Source organism: Neomonachus schauinslandi, chromosome 16, assembly GCF_002201575.2.
Source record: "Neomonachus schauinslandi chromosome 16, ASM220157v2, whole genome shotgun sequence".
NCBI lineage: Eukaryota > Metazoa > Chordata > Mammalia > Carnivora > Phocidae > Neomonachus > Neomonachus schauinslandi.
In genome coordinates, this window is record NC_058418.1 from 15,658,380 (window position 1) to 15,680,196 (window position 21,817).

The window sequence follows — 21,817 nt, forward strand, 5'->3', positions numbered from 1 at the left end:
TGCTTGATAACTTGTGAATTTTGTAGCATGTGCTTTTATTGTCTAATTTTTAAAATTAAAAAATCAATGTAATATCAAAACATACATACACTCTCATGGCTGGTAATCTACCCTCCATAATGGAAATAAAAGAATGACAATGTAAGAATGTTTATTGTATGACCATTTGTGATGAAAATAGAAACAACTGAATGTCTACAGTAGGAAATGGCTTAAAATACAGATATATATCCCATACTAGAAATATTCTGAGGCTTGAAAAAAAATGAGTTAGATCTTTATGTATTCACCTGGGAAAATGTTCGCAATTATTTGTGCAAAAAGAAACTGCCATGAAATATGTCACTGTGAGTGGTATAACCTTCCACACACATGCAATAAACCCTTCATATTTGCAGGTATGTTTGAGCAGGATGGAGCAACACTCACATATTGGCTATCTCAGGGATTTGTGAAAGGGGAAGAAATTGTTTTCATTTTATTTCTGCCACATTTCACTAGTTTCAGTAAAAACACTGTTTTATAAAATTTATCTCCAATACTGGGTGTTATAACAACCCAGAAACAGCACTGGAACCAGAGCAATTAAAAAATTTTACCTGTTAATTACTTTTCCATTTTCCCGCTTGAATTTTTTTTTTCCCCAAGGATTACTGAAATAAATCAGTAATAATGAAATTCAGTATTTTACCAACTTTTACCTTGAAGACAAAAAGGAAAACCTGTATTTCTAAAAATATTATCATGATGCTAGAGTAGGATGGGGAGAGAGGAGAGGAAATCTTACTGGCATCTCAACAGTATGAAGTGCCTGATGTAGATTAAATTGCAAACCATGATTAAAGGCCTTTCCACACTCATAAGGTTTCTTCCCAGAATGAATTCTCTGATGGTGTGAGAAGCTTGAATGATAGCTAAAGGCCTTCCCACATTCCTTACATTCATAGGGCTTCTCACCAGTATGTATTCTCTGATGTTGAATAAGGTGTGAATGAAGTCTAAAGGCCTTACCACATATCATACATTCATGAGATTTCTCACCAGTATGAATTCTCTGATGTCTTTTGAGGTGTGAGCACTGCCTAAAAGTCTTCCCGCATTCCTTGCACTCATAGGGTTTCTCACCAGTATGAATCCTCCGATGTAGAGTAAGTTGTAAGCCATCACAAAAGGCCTTCCCACATTCATTACATTCATAAGGTTTTTTGCCAGAATGAATTTTCTGATGGTGAGAGAAGCTTGAGTGATAGCTAAAGGCCTTTCCACATTCTCTACACTTGTAGGGTTTCTCACCAGTATGAATTCTCTGATGTATGGTAAGGTGTGAGCGATGCCTAAACGTCTTTCCACATTCTTTACATTCATAGGGTTTCTCACCAGTATGGAGTCGAAGATGTTCAGTAAGTTGAAAGCCACGAATAAAAGCCTTCCCACATTGCTTACATTCATAAGGTTTTTCACCAGTATGAAGTCTCTGATGTTGAGTTAGCTGTGATCGCTGCCTAAAGGCTTTCCCACATTCCTTACATTCATAGGGTTTTTCACCAGTGTGAATTCTCTGATGCAGAATAAGTTCTGAGCCGTAATTAAAGGCCTTTCCACATTCTTTACATTCATAGCGTTTTTCACCATTATGGATTCTCAGGTGTTGTTTAAGTTGTGAACAATGAATAAAAGCCCTCCAACATTCCTTACATTCATTGCACTTGCTACTATTTTGAATTCTCTGTTTAGTAAGATATGATGTATTAACAGTTTCTGCACATTCCTTACATTCAGAAAGTTTTTCTTTAGAATGAGTTCTTTTGTGATGACTAAAAAATAAATGGTAACTGAAGATTTTTCTACATTCTTTACACTCAAAATTTTTCTCTCTATTATAAAATTCCTGAGTGAGTAAAGTATGTTGGTTAAATATAGGCATGTGTTCATGGTTGATAACAAATTGCCTGAAATAGCCCTCCTGTTCCTGTTGTATCTCAAACTGACTACTGCATTCCCAAATATCTCTGAAAATGGACTTCTCAGGATTATGACTTTTAAACTGTTCCATGATAGCCCATCGGGATGTCTCTGTCTCATAAATGTCTCTTTTTGGAGATAACTTCTTGGCCTCACACCTGGACACCAAGTCTGAAAGATAAGAAACACATTTTAATTGCTGGCTTTGTGTTAGAAAACAAATAAAATATCTATGGTAGAAAAGAGAGATAACTGAAAAATAATTCACACAAGAGATGAAAGGCTTGGAGAGCTCTTAAATACCATCATGCAACTGAATGAAAAAAAGGGTAAGGAGAACATAGAGAAATGAGAGCTCATAGGAGAAAGTGAGGGAGTTAATTAACAAGTCAAGTCAGTGGTTCTGAAATTTTTTTTGAAGATTTTATTTTTAGGCAATCTCTACACCCAACATGGGGCTTGAACCCACAACCCTGAGACCAGCAGTCAAACACTCAACTAACTGAGCCAGCCAGGTGCACCAATGGTTCTGAAATTTTGATCTACCTCAGAATTTGTTGCAATTATGGATGTTTAGGAAACATTCTAGATCAAATGAATCAGTATCTACCAGAGTCAGTTTTAGAATGAGATCAACTGAATTAGAATCTACAAGTATATGTTTAACACTTTCCACCACGCCAAAGGATTATGATATGGAGACTACTAATTACCCCCAAATGTATATTGTATATTGACTGAACCCATGGTTTTTAGTTGAGAACAACGCTGTCCAATATAAAACACTGCATTTCCCAGGCTCTTTTGCAGAATATGCGATGTAACTGAATTCTGCCTTAAAAAATGCATAAGTATTATATAGTAGTTTCTGAGATGTTAAAAGCCAGCTGGCCCCTGTCCTATACCCTTTATTCTTCCATTTCCTCAGACTGCAATGTGGATGTGGTGTCATGTCACATAATGGTTTTGCAGGGCAGAACTTCCACTCCAGCCTGGACTTTAATGCAAGAGAAAACTAACCTTCTATATAGTTTAAGCCATTATTATTTTTGAGTTTCTGTCACATGCAGCCAAACCTATAACCAAATTAAAGTAGCTTTCTATTGAACTGAAATTTAAAAATCCAATTCTTTATTATGAGAACACAAGGCCCTCTGTGTCCTAATAACGCCTCACTTAGAGTCCATTTCCATTTTATTGGTGTGCTACAACACTAACCTCCTTTCAACAATTAGGACATTCCAAAGTCTTTCTTATCTTAGAGCTTTTCAGAGGCTGATTCAGAAGAAAAAGTTTAAGACTGACAGCTGTATAAAGCATCCTATTCTAACACAATTTATTTTCCCATTTTCCTAGTGATGGACGTTTGGGTTGTTTTCAATTGTTGGCTATTATGATTAGTACTGCTATGAACATTCCTGTACATTTCTTTAGGTGGAAATAGGACTCCTTTCTGCTAAATGTATACATTTAGGAGTGAAACTGTTGCATCATGGGATATGCATTTGTTCAGAGTTCACTGACACTTTTCAATAGTTTCCTCATTTTCTCATCAAACTGTAAAAGAGTTCCAGTTCCTCACATCCTCACCAACACTTGTTATTGTCAATCTTACATTCAGGCATCCTAGCAGATATGTTATGATACTGCGTTGTGGTTTAATTTGCAATTTCCCTGATGGCAAGTGAGGTTGAGCACTTTTTCATATGTTTATTGGCCAACTGGATATCTTCTTTAATAAACTGCCAACTCAGGTCTTTTGTCCATTCTTACTGATTTTGTGTGTGTGGTAAAATTCATATAACATAAAATCTACCAGTTTAAACATCTGGAAGTATACAATTCAGTAACTTTTAATACATTCTCAATGTTGCTCAACCATCAGCTCACTATCTAATTCCAGAACATTCTCATCATGCCAAAAAGAAACCACATATCCATAGTCATTTCCTCTTCCCCTCAGCTCCTGGCAACCACTAATCTGCTTTGCATCTCTATAAATTTGTCTATTCTGGAAATTTCATACAAATGGAATCATACAATATGTAACCTTTTGTGTCTTTTTTCACTGACTACAATGTTAAGGATCAACCCTTTTGTAATATGTATCAGTACTTCATTTCTTTTTTAATGGCTGAGTAATATTCCATTGTACAAATATACCATTTATTATTTATCCATTCATCAGTCGAGTGTCATTTGGGTAGTTCCTGGGTTGTACTGTTCTTTTTTCTTTGTAGGAATTCTTAATGTAGTCTGAATATAACCAACATATTGCAAATATCTTACTCGGCCTGGCATTTTCACTCTCTTAATGTTTTGATGAATAGAAGTTCCTAATTTTAAGGCAGTCTAATCCCAAGGTCATGAAAATATACTCATATTGTTTTCTATTTTGCCTTTCATATTTAGACCTATAACCTACCTAAATTAGATTTTAAATTTTAAGATTTTATTTATTCATTTGAGACACAGAGATAGAGAGAGAGAGAGAGAGAGAGAGAGCATGAGCAGGGAGAGAGGCAGAGGGAGAGGGAGAAGCAGGCTCCTCGCTGAGCCAGGAGCCCGATGCGGGAAAAACAAACATTTAAGAATAGCCAGAACACTACTGAAAAAGATCAGAGTCAGAGAATTTACAATGCCTATGATAAAGACATCACAAAGACTTAAAAATTAAGACAATGTAGTATTCATATAGGGCCTGACTCATGGAAAGACCAGAAGCAGACCCACATAGAAAGCATTACAGATCAGTGATGAAAGAATAATTTAATAAATGATATTAGAACAACTAGCTATAGATATAAAAAAAATTACTCTGGTTCCCTACCATACACCATAAATACATAAACTCTAACTGCATTAAAGACCTACAAGTTAAAGGAAAAACTGTAAAGTTTATGGGAAAAAATATGGATATATATAAAGCACACCTAAAGGTAGAATGGATTTCTCAAACAAGACACAAACAGGCTAACTAGAAAAAAGATAAAGCTAAAAGAAAAATGGGCAAAAGATCTGTTTAGACATTTCACAAAAGGAGAAACACTAATGCTAAACAATCATATGCAAAGATGCTCAAACTCACTAGAAATCAAGGACATTCAAATTAAGATATAATGTGATACCATTTCATACTCATGAGATTGGTAAAACTTAAAATATCTAAGAATTTCACTCATTGTTAAGATGTTGAATCACCAAAATTATTAAACATTGCAGTGGTAATGTAAATTACTACCAACACTCAGGAAAACAATCTGGTGTAACATAAAGTTGAAGATGAACATGTTCTATGATCCAGCAATTCCAATAGTACATAGCCTGGAGAAAATCTTGTATTATGTGCTTCAGGAGACATGTAAGAATATTCATTGCACCATTGTGGATACTAGCAAAAAATTACAAACCCAAATTATAACAACCAGAAATTTGTGGAATGAAATATTATACAGCTATGACAATGAACTCAGGCATAAAACAATATGGGAAAATTATTATAAACCATATGGTACAAAATAACCAAATCACAAAAAACACATCTCATTATAATTTTTATAAACTTAAAAATAAGCAAAATACAACAAATAGTATTTAAGGGCATACACAAGTGTCATAAGCTATTTTTAAAAATGGAATAATCATAATACAATTCAAGATAATGGTTACCTTTAGAGATGTAGCAGGGGAAGGGACCAGGGAAAAGCATACAGGTAGCTTGCATGGCATTGGTCACATAACAATTCCTAACTAAATCACCAGATAGACTCCTCAGATTAAATAAAACATTCCATTCTCTCTGGAATACATTATGACAGGATCCAGCAAGATCAGTGGTACTAGTTACTTGGCTACACGTAGCCAAGACGATCCCAACAGCCAAGTTGTATGCCTGCCAGAAGTCAGCTGTATTTGTTCCCCTCCCTGTTTATACCAATAGGTGAAATGAATATGAAAACTGTTTCAGTAAACTAACTGTTTTGGAAAGATCACATAATGGCCATCATTTAAGAAAAAGAAAAAAAAAATGCTACGAGAAAAAGATTGGTGATGGTGACATAAAAATGAAGTACTCCACACACACAGTCTTTAGGATCTTCCCCTTCTTTAAAGAAATCAAAGCAAATATCATAGAAAATGCACAGTCTAAAGTTCATTTTTTAAAAATTTTTTAAAGATTTTATTTATTTTAGAGAGAGAGAATACACGTGGAGGGAGGGGCAGAGGGAGGAGAGGGAGAGAATCTCAAGCAGACTCTGCCTTGAGTTTGGAGCCTGATGAGGGGCTTGATCTCAAGACCCTGGGATCATGACCTGAGCCAAAACCAAGAGTCAGACGTTTAACCAACTGAGCCACCCAGGTGCCCCTAAAGTTCATTTTTAAAGGAAAATTTAAAATCTCTATCACAAACCAAAAACCCTGGAAATTACCTATCATACAATAAAATTACTTTGAATGCCTGAAGCAAGAAGGTCAATTGATTTGGATTCTGTGGACTTGAGGAACTACCGTGTGGTGAGTTCCCTGGGGTTTCTTTTCTTTTTCCTGTTTTTTCTTTTTTAATTCCGCTATAATTAACATAGAATGTTACATTAGTTTTAGGTATACAATATAGTGATTCAACAATTCTATACATTACTCCATGCTCATCCAACTAAGTGTAGTCTTAATCCCCTTCACCTATTTCACCCATCTCCCCACCCACCTCTGGTAACTATCAGTTTGTTCTCTATATTTAAGAGTGTTTTTTTGTCTCTTTTTTCTTTGTTTCATTTCTTAAATTCCACACATGAATGAAATCATATATTTGTTTTTCTTTGACTACTTCACTTAGCATTATACCCTTTAGATCCATCCATGTTGTTGCAAATGGCAAGATTTCATTCCTTTTTATTGCAGAATAATATTCCATTGTATATATACACACCACATCTTCATCCATTCATCTATTGATGGACACTTGGGTTGCTTCCATATCCATGCTGTTGTAAATAATGCTGCAATAAAAATGCTGCATATATCTTTTCAAATTAGTAATTTCATATTCTTTCTGTAAATACTCTGTGGAATTACTGGATCATATGGTAATTCTATTTCTAGGGTTTTTTTTTTTTAAGATTTTATTTATTTATTTGACAGAGAGAGACACAGCAAGAGAGGGAACATAAGCAGGGGGAGTGGGAGAAGGAGAAGCAGGTCTCCCATTGAGCAGGGAGCCCGACGCAGGGCTCGACCCCAGGACCCTGGGATCGTGACCTGAGCCAAAGGCAGACGCTTAACTACTGAGCCACCCTGGCGCCCCTATTTCTAGTTTTCTGAGGAAACTTCATACTGTTCTCCACAGTGGCTGCATCAGTGTGCATTCCAAACATGCATGAGGGTTCCTTTGTCTCTACATCCTCGCTAACACTTGTTTATTGTGTTTCTGATTTAGCCATTCTGATAGGTGTGAGGTGATACCTCACTGTGATATCTCATTATGGTTTCAATTTGCATTTCCCTGATGACCTGTGATGTAGAACATTTTTTCATGTGTCTATTGGCATCTGTATGTCTTCTTTGGAGAAATGTCTGCTAATGTCTTCTGCCCAATTTTTAGTTGGATTATTTGTATTTTGGGTGTTGAGTTGTATCAGTTCTTTATATATTTTGATACTAGCCCTTTATCAGGAATGTCATTTGCAAATGTCACTCACTCTAGTGAGTTTCTAGTGAGTAGACTGTCTTTTAGTTTTGTGGATTGTTTCCTTTGCTGTGTAGAAGCTTTTTACTTTGAAGTAGTTCCAATAGTTTATTTTTGCTTTTGTTTCCCTTCTCTCAGGAGACATATAAAGAAAAATGCTGGTATGGCCAATGTGAGAGAAATTACTATGTGTGCTCTCTTCTAGCATTTTCATGGTTTCAGGTCTCACTTGTAGGTCTTTAATTCATTTTGAGTTTATTTTTGTGTATGGTGTAAGAAAGTGGTCCAGTTTCATTTTTTTTGCATGTAGCTGTGCAGTTTCCCCAACACCATTTGTTGAAGAGACTGTCTTTCACCCATTGGATATTCTTGCCTCCTTTGTCATAGATTAATTGACCATATAATTTTGGGTTTATTTCTGGGTTTTCTATTCACTTCCATTGAACTATGTGTCTGATTTTATACTGTTTGATTACTACAGCTTTGTAGTATATCTTGAAATCAGCTATTGTTTCTTCAGATAAATTTTCTGCCCTTTTTTCTCTCTTTTCTGGGATCCCTATAACGTGAATATTATTATGCTTGATGGTGTTGCTGAGTTCCCTTAGTTTATTTTCATTTTTTATTATTCTTTTTCCTTTCTCCTGTTTGGCTTAATTGCTTTCCATTATTCTCTCCTTCATGTTGCTGATCCATTCTTCTCTTCCTCTAGTCTACTACTTATTTTTAATTTCAGTTGAGTTCTTCATCATGGATTGGTTTATTTTTATGTTTTCTCTCTCTTTGTTGAGGGTTTCACCGAGGTCCTCCACTCTTTTCACAATTCCAGTTAGTACCTTTACGACCATTACTTTAAATTCTCTATCAGTCATATTACATATCTCCGTTTCACTTAGGTCTATCATTGTGATTCTGTCCTGTTCTTTCATCTGGGACATATTCCTCTGCCTCTTCATTTTGTCTAACTCTCTGTGTCTGTTTCTATGTGTTAGGAAAGTTAGCTATGTCTGATTACGAAAGTGGTGGCCTTATGAAGAAGAGGTCCTGTAGTGCCCTGCAATGCAGTGTCCTCCAACTAGAACCTGGACTTCAGGGGTGTCTCCTATGTGTGTTGCAAGTGCCCTACTGTTGTGGCTGAGCTGCATTTGCCTTCAGTCTAGTCATCTGCAAAGCTTCTCTTTGCCTGTTGTGAGCTGAGTTTAGTCCCTGTGTTGTTAGTGGGCCAGTCTAGGGCTACTTTGGGCTTGAGCTGGGTCAGAGTAGGTGTCTGCCAGAGATGCAGTAGCACCTAACTTCACGGTGCTCTCCTTGTGTTGTTTCCTGAGGAGCTGTCATTGGTGAGCAGGGCCTATGGTCAGATTAGATGTCTGCTCCAAGCCCGCTGCTGAAGCCATAGTCAAACTGACATGGTTATCTTCCCCTGTCCCCAGGGCAGGAGTCACTTTGGAGTGGTGCTGGCCCCTGTTGGAGGTGCTTGCACACTGTCACATTAGTGGCACCACTCTGGAGAACTCCTACCAGGCCAGGTTGGAGGGGCATGATCCAAAGGAGAACAAGGGGGAAGGTAAGTGGTGTTAGCAAGGTTTGTACTGGTCTGCAATGGGAGAGGACATGTAGCCGCTCTGGAGAACTGCTAAGGGAGGGTCCACAGGAGAGCATGGGGGCAGGGCATGCTGTTAACAAGCTAGGTGGAGAGTGTGCATGCTGTGCTGGTTCCCACAGGTATCCATGTATCTATGCTGGGGGGCAGGGGAAGGAAATGGTGCCTGCCAGCTCTTTTGTTCTCAGAGAAGTTTCCCATAGATCCCTGACCCACCAGCACATATTCTGAGATTAGCAAATAAATCTTCCTATGTACCCCCAGGTGTTTGTCAAATTGCTGTTTCTATGCTATATATCAGCAGGGTTGTTTATTATGCTGTCTCTTTAAGGGCAGGGACTCGGTTTTCTATCACCCTCCTGGCTCTCTCAGAGCTGAGCCTGCTGATTTTTAAAGTTCCAGATGTTAAGCCCAACTAATTTAAAAAACTGGTGAAGTTAGACACCTCTGGCTTTCAAAGCCAAATGTTACGGGGACTCATCTTCCCAGTGTGGGTCCCCCATGCCTGGGATGGGTTTTGCTCCTCTTCCTTGTCAGTGCCTGTGGTGTCCTTCCCTCCCACAGACATTATTACAGGTCAGTTTGGTTCCTGCCCACATCTCTGCCCTTCCTACCTTTTTCAATGTGGTGGTTTCTCTATACTTAGCTGTGGACAGTCTGTTCTGGCAGTCATCGGATCATTTTCTGGGTTATTCAAACTGATGTGGGTGTTATCGAGGTGTAGCTATGGGATGAGATAAGCTCAGGATCCTCTTACTCCACCATCTTCCCAGGAAGTTTGTCCCTGGGTTTTCTTTTTATTTCTTATATATCCCCATAATGGGCACTGGACAGCAGGCCTGCAACCTGGAACCATTATCAGATGCACACACACACACCAAGAAAAATCCACTCTCCAGCCAAAAGACTAGGAGGAGAGAAGCCCAAAAGACTTAGTGGAATCCCTAGCACCTGCTCCACAACCTAGACCCTAGCAACAGTTTCATCAGCCAGCTGCAGTAGCAGCAAGAATTCTGTGATTGATGTATCAGTAGCCACAGCAAGAGGAAGTCTCTTGATGTACAAGCCAACAGATCAATTCACCCAGAAAGGTACCATTAGCAGAGTCTTGCATCTCCCTGTCCTCTGCCCAGTGGCATAAGGAAATCCATGCCCAGTGCCTTCTGTATCTCACTGAAACTAAGTGTATCTCAATGGCTTCTGCCTCCCCCAACCCACAGAAGGTGGCCTAGCTACACTAGGGATTCACAGAAGTTTCTGTCCTTGCAGACAACACCAGCAGGCACTGAACAGGATTCCCAGCAGTACCAAAGATATAAAGCATATCAGAATAGCATTGAAAGGGCTCTGAAAACTAAGCTGCCATTAGAACTAAAGCTTACAAAAGTAGGACAGATCTATACACTAAACCTAACAGCATGACTCCCTGATAAAATAGATTTAAATAGACTTAAATAGAATCAAGACTCTCTTAACATAAAAACAAAAATGTCCACGATACAACAAATCACCTGTCATACCAAAAGCCAGGGAAACCAAAATCTGAAGGAGAAAAGACAATCAACTGAGACCAATACCAAGATTAATTAGATGCTGGAACTACCTGACAAGGATTTTATTTTATTTTATTTATTATTATTATTATTTTAGATTTTATTTATTTATTTGAGAGTGAGAGGGAGAGTGAGCACGAGAGAGACAGCACCAATGGGAGGAGAGGCAGACTCCCCACTGGGCAGGGAGCCCAGTGACGTAGGGCTTGATCCCAGGTCCCTGAGATCATGACCTGAGCCGAAGGCAGATGCTTAACTGACTGAGCCACTCAGGTGCCCCCTGACAAGGATTTTAAAGTGGTCTTCATAAAAACACATTGACAATCAATTACAAACTCTCTTTAAACAAATGAAAAAACAGAATATTTCTGAAAAGAAAGTACTTACAAAAACGAAGTAAATGCAATGAAAAATATAATAATTGTTATAAAAGACACACTACTGGTCTCTAGAGTAGACATAACAGAAGCCAGAAATCAGTGAACTTAAAGACAGAATTTACTTCATCTGAAAAACAAAGATAAACAGACTTAAAGAAAAAAATACAGCCTCATTCCCTGTGGGACAATAACAAAAGATCCAACATTCATATCATCCAAGTCCCAGAGGACAGGAAAAAGACGGTGGGAATGAAAAAGTATTTAAAGATACAACAGTTGAACTTCCCAAATTTCATACAACACAAATCCACAGATTCAAGAAACTCAGCAAATACCTATTAAGAAAAATCCAAAGAACTCAAAACCAAGACATCCATTTCTAAAAACTAGACAAAGAAAAAAGTCTTTAAAATAGAAATGCGTATTATATATTGATGATAAAGAAATACCAATTCAAAAGACTAGATTTCTCATTTGAAACCATGGAGACCAAAAAGAAACAGCACAATAATTTTCAAGTACTAAAAGAAAAGAACTGTGAACCTCAAATTCTATACCCATTGGAAACTATACTTGTTTTTTAAAGATTTATTTATTTATGGGGCGCCTGGGTGGCTCAGTTGGTTAAGCGACTGCCTTCGGCTCAGGTCATGATCCTGGAGTCCCGGGATCGAGTCCCGCATCGGGCTCCCTGCTCGGCGGGGGGTCTGCTTCTCCCTCTGACCTTCCTCCCTCTCATGCTCTCTCGCAAATAAATAAAATCTTAAAAAAAAAAAAAAATTTAAAGATTTATTTATTTATTTTAGAGAAAGAGAGAGTACGTGAGGGGAAGAGGCAGAGGGAGAGAGAGAAACTCAAGCAGACTCCGAGCTGAGCACAGAGCCCAATGTGGGGCTCAATCTCACAATCCTAAGATCACAACCTGAACCGAAACCAAGAGTCAGACACTCAACCGACTGTTCCACCCAGCCGCCCCTCCAATGAAACTATTCGTAAGGAATGAAGAAGAAATATAGGCATTCTCAGACAAAGGAAAACTAAGAGAATTTGTTTTTGCAGACATGCCCTTAAAGAGTGGCTAAAGGAAGGGGCGCCTGGGTGGCTCGGTCGTTGGGCGTCTGCCTTCGGCTCGGGTCATGATCCCAGGGCCCTGGGATCGAGCCCCGCATCGGGCTCCCTGCTCAGCGGGAAGCCTGCTTCTCCCTCTGACCTTCTCCCCTCTCATGCTGTTTCTCTCTCTCTCTCTCGCTCTCTAATACATAAATAAATAAAATCTTAAAAAAAAAAAAAATCCAGGGGCGCCTGGGTGGCTCAGTCGTTAAGCGTCTGCCTTCGGCTCAGGTCATGATCCCGGGGTCCTGGGATCGAGCCCCGCATCGGGCTCCCTGCTCCGCAGGAAGCCTGCTTCTCCCTCTCCCTCTTCCCCCTGCTTGTGTTCCCTCTCTCGCTGTATCTCTCTCTGTCAAATAAATAAAATCTTTAAAAAAAAAAAAAAAAAGAGTGGCTAAAGGAAGCTCTCCCAAAACAAAGAAAATGATAACAGAAGAAGGCTTAGACATTCACAAAGAAAAGAATAATAGAATGAGCAAAAGGAGAAAAAAACATACCAGGCTATTCTTTACCCCATGAGTTCCTTTAGTCCTATTTTATGGAAAAGCAAAAATTTTAACACTATCTCTTGTGGTGATTAATGTTGTAGAAGAAATACTTAAAACAATTATACCAAAAAAGTGGGGAGGATAAAGGGACCTAAATGGATGTAAGGTTTCTACACTTCACTTGAAGTGGTAAAACATCAAAACCAGCAGGCTGTGATAGGTATGTACATATATGCTAATACTTAGAGAAAACAATAAAATAAAAATAAAGCAACATATTAAAAAGCATAAATCAAAATGGTACTCTAGAAATGTTTGAGTAACTCACAGGTAGGCAAGAAAAAAGAAACAGAAGAACAAGAAACAGAAGAAAACAACAAAATGGCTGGGGCGCCTGGGTGGCCCAGTCAGTTAAGCATCTGCCTTCGGCTCAGGTCATGATCTTGGGGTTCTGGGATCAAGTCTTATATTTAGAAGATCCCAAAAAAGAAATCTCCAAGTCCGCATGGTTTCACTGAAGAATTTCACCAAACATTCCCAGAATCTTGCACACAGTTTCTGGCAGAAAACAGAAGAGAACACTTCCCAAGTACTTTATGAGGCCATTATTACTCTGATACCAAAACCAGGCAAAGGCAGCACACACAAAATAACTGCAAACCAACATCCCCCATGAACTCAGATGAAAAAAAACCTCAATTAAATTTTACCAAACTCATTAATGAATAAAAAGAATGATATACAATGACTAAGTGGGATTTATTCCAGGTATGAAAGGCTGATTCAATATTTAAAAATCAATGTAATCCATCATATCAACAACTAAGGAAGAAAAAAATCCCATGATCATATTAATAACCATTTATGATTTAAAAAAACTCTTAGGGTGAGGGAGACAAACCATAAGAGACGCTTAATCATAGAAAACAAACTGAGGGTTGCTGGAGGGGACGGGGGTGGAGGGATGGGGTAACGGGGTGATGGACATTGGGGATGGTATGTGTTTTAATGAGCACTGGGTATTTTGTAAGACTAGTGAATCACAGACCTGTACCCCTGAAACAAATAATACATTCTATGTTAATTAACCAATTTAAAAAAAAAAAAAACTTTCAGGGCATCAGGAAGAGAAGGGAACTTCTTCAAACTCATAAAGAGCATCTACAAAAACCTAGAGCTAATATACTTTATGGTAAAAGACCAAATCCTGAATGTTTTCCCTCTAAAATTGTTAAAAAGGATGTCTACTCTTACCACCCTTATTTATTTAATTTTTTTTTTAGATTTTATTTATTTATTTGCCAGAGAGAGAGAGAGACAGCGAGAGAGGGAACACAAGCAGGGGGAGTGGGAGAGGGACAAGCAGGCTTCCCGATGAGCAGGGAGCCCGATGCGGGGCTCGATCTCATGACCCTGGGATCATGACCTGAGCCAAAGGCAGATGTTTAACAAATGAGCCACCCAGGAGCCCCATTACCACCCTTATTTAATACAGCCCTGGAAGTACTAGCTATTCCAATAAGGCAAGAAAATAAAGGGCACAGTTTGGAAAAAAAAGGAAATAAAACTATTTGCAAATGATATGACTGTCTACAATAATGAATCTACAAGGAAATAATTGAGTTGAATAAGGTCACAGAATACAAGATCAACATACAAAATCAATTTAATTTCTATACATTGACAATAAGCAACAACCAAAATAAAAAGGCAATTTATAAATGCTCCTGAAAAAAAAAATACTTAGGTAAAAAATTAACAAAACATGTACAGGATCTATATGATAAAAATTATAAAATGCTAATAAAAGAAATCAAAGAAAAAATACTTGAAGAAACATACTGTGTTCATGGATTGGAAGACTCAACAGAGTAAAGATGTTAATTCTCTAACTTCATCTACAGGTTTAACATAATTCCTATGAAAGTATCAGCAAGTTTTTTTGTAGACACAGACAACCTTATTTTAAAATTTACATGCATGGGGTGCCTGGGTGGCTCAGTTGGTTAAGCATCTGTCTTCGGCTCAGGTCATGATCTCAGGGTCCTGGAATCGAGCCCCCTCTTCAGGCTCCCTGCTCAGCAGAGAGTCTGCTTCTCCCCCTCCCTCTGCCCCTCCCCCCACTCGTGCTCACTCTCTCTGTCTCTCAGATAAATAAAATCTTTAAAAAATAAAAATAAATAAATTTTATATGCATAGAAAAGAGCACTAAGGATAGTCAAAGAATTCTGAAAAATAACAAAGTGGGAAGAATCACTCTTTCCAGTATTAAGGTTTACAGTAATTAAAGTATGGTACTGGCAGAGGGTCACAAAGATCAATAGTACAAAACAGAGAACTCAAAAATGGAGCCACACAAATGTGTCCAACTGATTTCTGACAAGGATGAAAATGCAATTCAATGGATAACTTTTTAAATAAATGGTGATGGAGCAACTGGACATCCATGGGGGAAAAAAAATTAACCTTGACCTAAAGTCTCACATCTGTAAAAATGAACTCAAGATGGTCCATACACTTAAATGAAAAATGTAAAACTATAAAACTTATAGAAAAACACAGGAGAAAATCTTTAAGATGTATGACTAAGTGAAGTGTTTAGGCTTGACATCAAATAAATAAAAAAAAAAAACAACCCTCACAATTCATAAGACTAAAAATGGACAAATTAGATTCTATGTAAATTAGAAACTTTTGCTCTGCAAAAAACCTTGGTAAAAGGTTGAAAAGAAAAATTACAGACTTGAAGAAAATATTTGTTTAACTCACAAATCCACAAAGGCCTATCTAGAATACATATAGAACTTTGAAAATGCAACATTAAAACACCAAATAATCAAATTAGAAAATGGGCAAAGACATGAACACACATGTCACTGAAGAGGATACACAGATAGCAAATAAACACATGAGAAGATATTCAACAAAATTTTCTTTTTTTTTTTTAAAGATTTTATTTATTTATTTATTTGAGAGCGCGCGCGAGAGAGAAACAGCATGAGAGGGGGGAGGGCCAGAGGGAGAAGCAGGCTCCCCGCCGAGCCGGGAGCCCGATGCGGGACTCGATCCCAGGACCCCGGGATCATGACCTGAGCCGAAGGCAGTCGCTTAACCAACTGAGCCACCCAGGCGCCCTCAACAAAATTTTCTATTAAGGAAATTCCAATTAAAACCACATTGAGGTATCGCTACCCACATATCAAAATGGCTAACATGAAAAACAGATATAACAACAAATGCTGGCTAGGATTCAGTGAAACTGGATCACTCCCGTATTGCTGGTAGGAATATAAAATAGTAAAACCAAAAATAGTTTGGCAGTTCCTTTCATTACATGTTTGAGCTTTATTCCAGACTTCTTTTCTTTTTTATTATTATTATTTATTTATTTGACACAGAGAGAGAAAGCACAAGCAGACAGAGCGGCAGGCAGAGGGAGAGGGAGAAGCAGGCTCCCTGCAGAGCAGGGAGCCCGACGCGGGGCTCGAACCTAGGACCCCAGGATCATGACCTGAGCCAAAGGCAGATGCTTCACCGACTGAGCCACCCAGGCGCCCACCAGATTTATTTTCATGTACACACTTTTACATGAATATAAGGAACATATATATATATGTTTATGTGTATATATATAGTTGTAATTCATATAATATATATATTCTTACATTCAGGTACTATATACATGAGATAGAAGAGCCAACTTCAAAAGGACATACCGTAGGATTCCATTTATATAACATTCATGAAATAACATAATTAAATAGATGTAGAAGAGATTAGTGGTTACCAAGGGTTAGGAATAAGGGAGAATGGGATGGGTATAGCAATAACAAACAGGAGGGAGCCTTAAGGTGATAGTACTATTATTTTGACTACTGTGGTATGATACAAGACTATGTGATAAACCTGCATAGAACTATACACACAGAAGTCTGAAAAAGTTCTATGGATTGTACCAATGTCAATTTTTCAGTATGATATTGTACTGTTGTGCCAGATGTTAACATCTGGGGAGGCTGGAGGAAGTGCACATGGAACTTCCTTGAACATTTCTTTTTTTTTTTTTTTAATTTTATTTATTTATTTGACAGAGAGAGAGATAGCTAGAGCAGGAACACAAGCAGGGGGAGTGGGAGAGGGAGAAGCAGGCTTCCCGCTGAGTAGGGAGCCCGATGCGGGGCTTGATCCCAGGACTGAGATCAGGACCTGAGTGGAAGGCAGACGCTTAACGACTGAGCCACCCAGGCGCCCTCCTTGTACATTTCTTCGTAACCTCCTGTGAATCTAAAATTATTTCAAAATTCAAAGTTTTTTTTTTTTTTTAAGATTTTACTTATTTATTTGAGAGAAAGAGAGAGCACAGAGGGAGAGTGAGAGGGAGAAGCAGACTCCCCGCTGAGCAGAGAGCTCAATGCAGGGCTCGATCTCAGGACCCTGGGATCATGACCTGAGCTGAAGGCAGATGCTTAACCGACTGAGCCACCCAGGCGCTCCTCAAAATTAAAAGTTTTAAAAAGGAAACCACTACACCTTTGCAAAAAGAAAGGCACAGTCAGGCATCAAACACTGATAGAAGAATGACATCTTTAAATGAAAACAAAACACTTAGAGTATATATCATTTTTCCATGATTCCTTCCATATTAGTTTCTTAGGACTGCTGTAACAAAGAACCACAAACTGGGTGGCTTAAAACAACAGAAATATACTCTCTCACAGTTCTGCAGCACTAATACTGATTCACAGATATCATCAAAGACCACTCATCTGTAGTATGGCCCTGCTCTTGGCCTCCAGGACCCTATACTTTCCTAGATGACCTCCTTCCTTCCCAATCAACCCTCTACTACCTCTCTCCTTTTTTTTTTTTTTTAGTATTTTATTTATTTACTTCAGAGAGAGAGAGCACAAGTGAAGGGCAAAGGGAGAGGGATAAGCAGACTCCCCGCTGAGCAGGGAGCCCGATGAGGGACTCGATCCCAGGACCCTGGGATTATGACCTGTGCCAAAGGCAGACATGTAACTGACTGAGCCACCTAGGCACCCAACCCTCTGCTATCTCTACTTCCTCAATGTAATTTTCTTTAACTTTCCCAATTTCTAATCAACCTTAATTTTTCCTACCATACCATTAGAACATATGTTCTTGATCCACTACTGTAACACTTAAAAAAAGGTATTCCTGTTACCTCGTAAAGCAACTCGTAGGAATTTTTAAAAAAATTAATAAACAGGGCGCCTGGGTGGCTCAGTTGGTTAAGCGACTGCCTTCGGCTCAGGTCATGATCCTGGAGTCCCGGGATCGAGTCCCGCATCGGGCTCCCTGCTCGGCGGGGAGTCTGCTTCTCCCTCTGACCCTCCTCCCTCTCGTGCTCTCTGTCTCTCATTCTCTCTCTCTCAAATAAAAAAAAAAAAAAAAAATTAATAAACACTGTTGACTGTCTTTTGATGAATAAACATTTTTAAGTTTGGTGTACTCCCATTTGTCTATTTTGCTTTGTTTACCTATACCTTGCTTGGTGTCATATCCCAGAAATCACTGCCAAATCCAATGTCATGAAACTTTTTCCCTATACTTTCTTCTAGTTTGGAGTCTTAGATTTAGTTCTTTGATCCATTTTGAGTTAATTTTTGTATATGGCGTAAGGTAAGGATCCAACTTTATTCTTTTGCATATGGATATCCAGTTTTCCCTACTCCATTCATTAAAGATAGTCCTTTCCCCCACTGAATGGTCTTGGCACCTTTATCTAAAATCATTTGGTCATATATGTGAGGGTTTATTTCCAGCCTTTTTATTCTATTCCATTTTTGAAAGATTTTATTTATTTATTTAGAGAGCGCGTGCAAGTGGGGGAAGGGGGAGAGAGAGAGAATCTCAAGCAGATGCCATGCTGAGCACAGAGCCCAATGTGGGGCTCAATCTCACAACCCTGAGATCATGACCTGAGCTGAAATCAAGAGTCAGACACTTAGGCTACTAAGTCACTCAGGCGCCCCTATTCTATTCCACTGATCTGTATGTCTGTCTTTATGCCAGTACCACAGTCTGATTACATAGTGTTATAATTAGTTTTGAAATCAGGTTTTCCCTAATTAGTCTAAAATAACCTTACTAGCCCAACATTCTGACCAGTGGGCCTACTCCTTGAAATAGCTTCCTGCCTCCTGATCATTGCTCACTTACCTGGGCACCGTCCTCCTGTCACTTCCCTCACAACCATCCAGGGCTCCTTCCCTTGCTCTAACGAAGAGATCACAGCCGGCTTAGATATAGAAAGTCCTGGTTATAAGAAAAGAAATGGAGATGAAGTGGAAATCAAAGTACCCAAATACTATGGTTCAGAATTGATAAAAAAAAAAAAAATAAGCTATAGCACAAAATGGTATTTGATAAAGTCTACAGTTGAAAAAAAGAATAAATTAAACACTCATATTCAGGTAAAGTCAAGATAAAAAAACAAAGCAGATAAATAGGTGATAAAATGCTACTTAAATTAGATAAGCTTTCTATCTCTACTTCGCTATGTGGAAAAAACAGCTTCTTGAGTATGCTTATTTCAGATATTTTTCTATGTTAAATGAAAAGTTCTCAGAATGTAACTCCCAGGGGCGCCTGGGTGGCTCAGTTGGTTAAGCGACTGCCTTCGGCTCAGGTCATGATCCTGGAGTCCCGGGATCGAGTCCCGCATCGGGCTCCCTGCTCGGCAGGGAGTCTGCTTCTCCCTCTGACCCTCCCCCCTCTCATGTGCTCTCTGTCTCTCTCATTCTCTCTGTCTCAAATAAATAAATAAAATCTTTAAAAAAAAAAAAAAAAAAAAAAAAAAAAGAATGTAACTCCCAAATGCAAATTGTTTAAAAGAGAGCACATTTGTTGTAGGAAATGCAATAGTGTTCATCTGAGCACTAAATAGTAAGTGATATTTCTTGATCCAGTCCATCACTACATTAACTGGGAAAGCTAAAGAGCTTCACACCCAGGCCCCATGTGTTTAGTTTTAACCTACTCTAGTGCACCTGCAGGTTTAGCACAGTGCAAATGAAACAAAAGATGAAGTGGTTTCTTTGACCATTAACTAATTAACAATTAATTTATTAACATTAAATAATTAAATAATTAAGCATAAGCTTTAATGGTACAGAATTCCAATTCTGTTCTTTAATCATCAAGGAAGAACACTGATTATAAGGACCAGAGGAAGGATTAAGGATGGGGAAAATGAAGACGCACCCCCATCTAAGTGTGCACATTTTTATGCAAAGAAAAAAATTCATCTAGTTAAATTTGAAAGGTAGCTCTAAAATTCATGGTAAAGAAAGCAGAAATTCCAAGAAACAGATTCTAAATTATAAGAGGCAGATAACTTTACCCAGTGAAACCAAGTTGCTATAGTTCTCCAACATCACATCTTTGTACAAATTCCTCTGTGTAGGGTTCAGGCATTCCCATTCCTCCTGAGAGACATCTATAGCCACATCTTTGAACATCACCATCCCCTAAAATGACAAATAACAGTACTATTTTTTGAAATTATAAGAAATATTTTTCAAAAGGAAGAAGAGGTGCTAAAAGAAAGCATGCAGGAAAAGGACAGTATATATACATATATATGTGTGTGTGTATATATATATATATATATATAGCGTATAGTGAGTATATAGGCAAAGGTGGAAGCTTGTAACATGGGTCAAAAAGAAATTTAGTGGAAATGAAGCAGAGTGCTTCCATGTTCTTAAAAATTCAATTTTTGCAGACACATCCTCTTGCATAGGATGGAAAATCAGTCATCTAGAAATTTAAAAAAATAAGTAGAGGTTTCCAACTAAGTTAAATAGTTGGAATTTTTTTAATCTTTCCAGAATGTCTTATGAAAACCTCCAACTTGAGAAAAAGGACTTGAAGATGTTTCTTCATCATTATGACCATTATGTCATAACCATTTTTACTTTTCATGCAAATTCTTTAGTAAATATCCAGTGCAGATTGTATTTTCCAAGGATAGATAGAACAACAACTCCCATCCCATATGCTCTTCTTCAGTGTAACCTTGACATGCTCCCACACTACTGGTATAAGGTCTATGTCCTCTGCCCTTGAACCTGATCCTGGGAAAACAGTTGTGACTTACTCAACTTATAAAGTATAGCAGAAATAACTATGTGACTTCTGAAGCTGGATTATAAAAAATGTCTCTCCACCCAGTGAGAACACCCTACACCAATTCCCATAATGTCTATCTGGAAAAGTCAAAATTGTGGAAAAGTTCAAAGATTTCCCATGTGTGATTCAATTAACCATTTTCCCCTGACAACACCATTTCCTGTGAGGACATCTCAACTGGGTGGCTGGTTTTTCTCCTACAATCTTACTCTTTCCTCAATCTCACTCCGTCCTCTCTTCTCCTCATTGCTGGTGCCAGCAACTGTCCCTCCTTCTCTAAAATATAATGTCATCATTTCATCAGACTATACATGCATTATTTCTACCTATTGCAGTGATGTGATAACATGCAGATTTTCTTCCCTCAGGAATTTTAGCTCCTGGCTCAGTGCTACCATCTCCAATACTACTCCTATCTTAATTCTCAGTGATTTCAAATATCTATATAAGTATTCCATCTATCATCCTGGCCTCCCAATTTCCTCACCTCCTCTCCAATGAGCTTGTCTTCCACTCTAGTTCACTCTTTGTATCACTATCCTAGACATCATCATTAATAGTAACTTCAACATCTCCAAAATATCAGCTGTCTTTCTCTCTGGACACCTTTACATTGTCACTCACCACACTCATACCTCTTCTCCCCTTCTTACCCAACTTAAAGTCTATATTCAGCTAATCATCCAACTTCATAATGAGCCTGATGTGAACTTCCTTTTCATATTTGCTAATAAGCAAAGCCTGAATCCTAGATAAATCTCTCTTCCTACTCTATCACTGTATCTATGTAACTGAATATGATTAGAGAAAATCACCAACCTTAATGACGAGTTTTTATTTTTATATTTTGTTTCCCTTTCTTAAATAAACATTCAGATGTC

At 38.2% G+C, this 21,817-nt stretch overlaps 1 protein-coding gene across 1 annotated transcript; it reads right to left on the reverse strand.

The window, feature by feature from the left end:
* Positions 1-742: 742 nt before the first annotated feature.
* On the reverse strand, positions 743-20,269 carry LOC110590108 (zinc finger protein 461). Its single transcript, XM_021700828.1, has 3 exons — positions 20,146-20,269; positions 18,963-19,058; positions 743-2,133 (listed from the first exon to the last, which is right to left on the reverse strand). The coding sequence occupies exons 1-3, from the start codon at positions 20,267-20,269 to the stop codon at positions 743-745; spliced, it is 1,611 nt and encodes a 536-aa protein (XP_021556503.1).
* Between the last annotated feature and the right edge of the window lie 1,548 nt (positions 20,270-21,817).

Bases quoted from the DNA above. Each gene is read 5' to 3' on its own strand.
- LOC110590108 (XM_021700828.1), bottom strand. From the start codon at position 20,269: ATGGTGATGTTCAAAGATGTGGCTATAGATGTCTCTCAGGAGGAATGG. The intron at 19,059-20,145 runs GTAAAGTTATCT...TCTTATAACCAG, and splicing joins TAGCAACTTGGTTTCACTGG to GACTTTCTATATCTAAGCCG. The intron at 2,134-18,962 runs GTAAGTGAGCAA...CTTATCTTTCAG, and splicing joins GACAGGAGGACGGTGCCCAG to ACTTGGTGTCCAGGTGTGAG.